A 3,234-nucleotide genomic window follows, 5' to 3' on the forward strand; every position below is an offset into this window, starting at 1 on the left:
GAAAAGGAAGAAAAAATTGATGCCGTCACGCTAGGCTAGGGTGGGAAAACTGAAATTTAATTGGTCTTGAATAAACGGGTGTGATAAGATGCGTGAAACTTTTTGACCCTAAATCATGAGTCTCAAGATTCTGTCTCCAAAATAAAAAATAAAAAGTGTTTTTTATCTCTAAGTTGGCTAATTTGAAGCGAATTCCAGTTATTTTACAGTAGGTTTCTCATATTAAATGCTTAATGAGTTTAACTAAGAGAAAGGAAGGATGGAAGAAAAAGAGAAGAAGCAGAGACTATTCTTAATTACGACCAAGTGCCGGGTGAATGTTAGTAGTATGGAATTTGGGTTGACATATCTGGGGAATTTGACATTAGTATTAGTAGCAAAGAAAAACTTAAGAAAGTAAAAATCAGCCACCAGAAGCTTTTCACGTGTTTGAACGTTGAAAAGATTTTAGTCCCTTTTGAATATCCTCTCCTTTTTTGATTTATCCATCCCCTGACTCTCACCCCAACTGCGTGTAAGCCCATTCCTCCTCGATTCTTTTCCTTTCTTTTTCTTTTTGACAATTTTTTGTGTCCCCTTTTATTAGGGGTGGATTGGTTGATGATTTGTTAATCCAATATAAAATATTTAGCTTAATATATAATGTGTAAAATACTCCGCCCCATAAGCAATGTATTATTTCGTTAGACGGTTTAAATAATACTTACAATAAGTTATGCGGGAATTTATATGGAGTACACCTATTTCTTTATGCGGAATAAGATTGCAAGAGTAAGAATATACGTATTTTAAGTAGAAAAATATCATTTAATTTAAGTAATTCATGTATAATAATTTTCTCATTAGTAATCACTGTATAACAATTCATTTATTATCAATTCTCGTTTAAATTTCTGCATTATAATCTTCATATAACTACCATGTAAACACCCCCTTAGTGTTTTCTTGTCTAAGAGGGAACTCTTAATGTTAGTGAGCCATTTGGGAAAAGCCATTTAGCCTAAATGGATAATATCTATATCTTTTGGAATGGTTCAGCCTAACAAAATTAATAAGACAAACTAAACAAAGAAGAAAATGAAATGTCAATTGGATAATAAATATTTTAGCAGTAGAAAATTATTAGTACATGAAACAAGAGAGTTAAGCAACGGCCCCTTATAAATACAAAAAAATACCTCCACTTTAATCAAGACCAAAGATGCCTAGCGCCAATATTGCAGTAGCAAACTCACCAGCGCTATTGTCCCCATCACCAACACCCTCTTCAATCTCATTGCCATTGATCTTCTGTAATAAACATGTATCGCCACCACCTTTGCAATCACCGTTGGCTCTTCGATCGTCGAGCAGCTTCTCCAATAATTTTGAGGTTAAGAAGTCGGTGTGCTCTGCGTCATTTTCCACGTCCACTACTCCAACTATTTTGAAGAGGAAGAGGCCAACGAAGATTACGATACCAATTGTTTCTTTAAATTTTGAACCAGTGGCTCATGAGACGCCAAATAGGGATAGGTTGGAGAATGAAGTGGAAGTTGAAGGAGAAGGGTACTCTCTGTATTCCAAGAGAGGGAAAAGGGGTGCTCTGGAGGATCGTTATTCAGCTATCATCCATAATCCTCACAACCACTCTAAACAGGTAATTTCAAAGCATCTTTATCTTTATCTCGGGTTCAAGCTTGAAAATGAACAACTTATTGGTAGAAGAAGCATTAATTGGTCACAGATATCAACATATCTAAAGAAAAAAATTGTATGAAAAATATTCTTATGCTCTATATGATTGACCCTTTCTGCAGGCCTTGTTTGGTGTATTTGATGGGCATGGGGGAGTAAAAGCTGCGGATTTTGCAGCAAAGAATATGGGTAAAAACATTATGAATGAAGTGGCTTTAAGGAGTGAAGAAGGACTAGAAGAAGCAGTAAGGGAGGGTTATCTCACTACAGATGCAAATTTCCTAAAGCTAAATAATGCAAATGGAGGGAGTAGCTGTGTGACGGCATTGATACAGAATGGGAAGCTCGTTGTGTCAAACGCCGGTGACTGTCGAGCTGTTATGAGCAGAGGTGGATTGGCAGAGGCCCTCACAGTCGATCACCGCCCTTCTATGCAAGATGAGAGGGAAAGAATCGAGAGCTCGGTAAGCAGTTATCTCTAATTTGGGAATTTTGAATTGTAGAAATGTTATGTAGTACTTAAAATCACTTAAACAACTTATTGATTGTATTTAACTATGTGTTTTAAAATGCTTCTTATTTGTAGGGTGGCTATGTAGATTGTTCTCGAGGCGCTTGGAGAATTCAGGGATCTCTTGCTGTTTCAAGAGGAATTGGAGATTCCCATCTTAAGAGATGGGTGATAGCTGAACCAGAGACAAAGATATTGATGATTGAACCAGAAAGTGAATTCTTGATATTGGCCTCTGATGGACTTTGGGACAAGGTATATACTTCAAACTTTGTGATCATGTTTTATAAGTATTGACTAATTGTGGAGAAAATGTCTTAAAAAGATTGAATACAAGATTGAAAATTGTTGGATATTCGGGATGCTAATTTGTCTTTGTATCTCTTGGCAGGTTAGTAATCAGGAGGCAGTGGAAGTAGTCCGGCCTTTGTGTATAGGTGTTGGTGACCCAAAACCATCCTCTGCTTGCAGAAAGCTTGTCGATTTGGCGTTAATGAGAGGGTCCTCAGATGATATTACCGCGATGGTGATTCAATTAGGTTATTTTGTTCAATGATTCAATGCTAGGGCGAAGATGCTTAGTTGACATGGTGTAGAAGATGTTATGTGACTTGATCTGAAGTTGAATTTCCTTTTGATTATAGAACATATTAAGTTTTTTACTTGGTAGAAGTAAAGTTAGGTGATAGTATACATGTCCTTCCCGTACAGTTTCTCATTCAAAAGGAATAGATGACCATCAACTGTTTTTGTAAATTTTGAACTCTATAACTTATGGAGTTGACAAGAGGGGTTGCTCTGATGGTAAGCAACATCCACTTCCAACCAAGAGGCTGTGAGTTCGAGTCACCCCAAGAGCAAGGTGGGGAGTTTTTGGAGGAAGGGAGCCGAGGGTCTATCGGAAACAGTCTCTCTACCCCAGGGTAGGGGTAAGGTCTGCGTACACACTACCCTCCCCAAGCCCACTAATGAGATTATACTGGGTTGTTGTTGTTGTTGTTGTAGTATAACTTAAGGAGTTAACTTCCTTCTTCTCTGTGTTGGTA

General features: G+C 37.4%; 1 protein-coding gene across 1 annotated transcript; it reads left to right on the forward strand.

The window, feature by feature from the left end:
- The first annotated feature begins 1,184 nt into the window (after positions 1-1,184).
- On the forward strand, positions 1,185-2,975 carry LOC107793792 (putative protein phosphatase 2C 53). Its single transcript, XM_016616231.2, has 4 exons — positions 1,185-1,639; positions 1,800-2,141; positions 2,264-2,443; positions 2,580-2,975. The coding sequence occupies exons 1-4, from the start codon at positions 1,202-1,204 to the stop codon at positions 2,742-2,744; spliced, it is 1,125 nt and encodes a 374-aa protein (XP_016471717.1). The 5' UTR covers positions 1,185-1,201; the 3' UTR covers positions 2,745-2,975.
- The last annotated feature ends 259 nt before the right edge of the window (positions 2,976-3,234 follow it).

Source organism: Nicotiana tabacum, chromosome 4, assembly GCF_000715075.1.
Source record: "Nicotiana tabacum cultivar K326 chromosome 4, ASM71507v2, whole genome shotgun sequence".
Taxonomy (NCBI): Eukaryota; Viridiplantae; Streptophyta; class Magnoliopsida; order Solanales; family Solanaceae; genus Nicotiana; species Nicotiana tabacum.

Coding starts and splice junctions, on each gene's coding strand:
- LOC107793792 (XM_016616231.2), top strand. CDS start 1,202: ATGCCTAGCGCCAATATTGCAGTAGCAAACTCACCAGCGCTATTGTCC. Junction 1,640..1,799: donor CTCACAACCACTCTAAACAG/GTAATTTCAAAG, acceptor CCCTTTCTGCAG/GCCTTGTTTGGTGTATTTGA. Junction 2,142..2,263: donor GGGAAAGAATCGAGAGCTCG/GTAAGCAGTTAT, acceptor TCTTATTTGTAG/GGTGGCTATGTAGATTGTTC.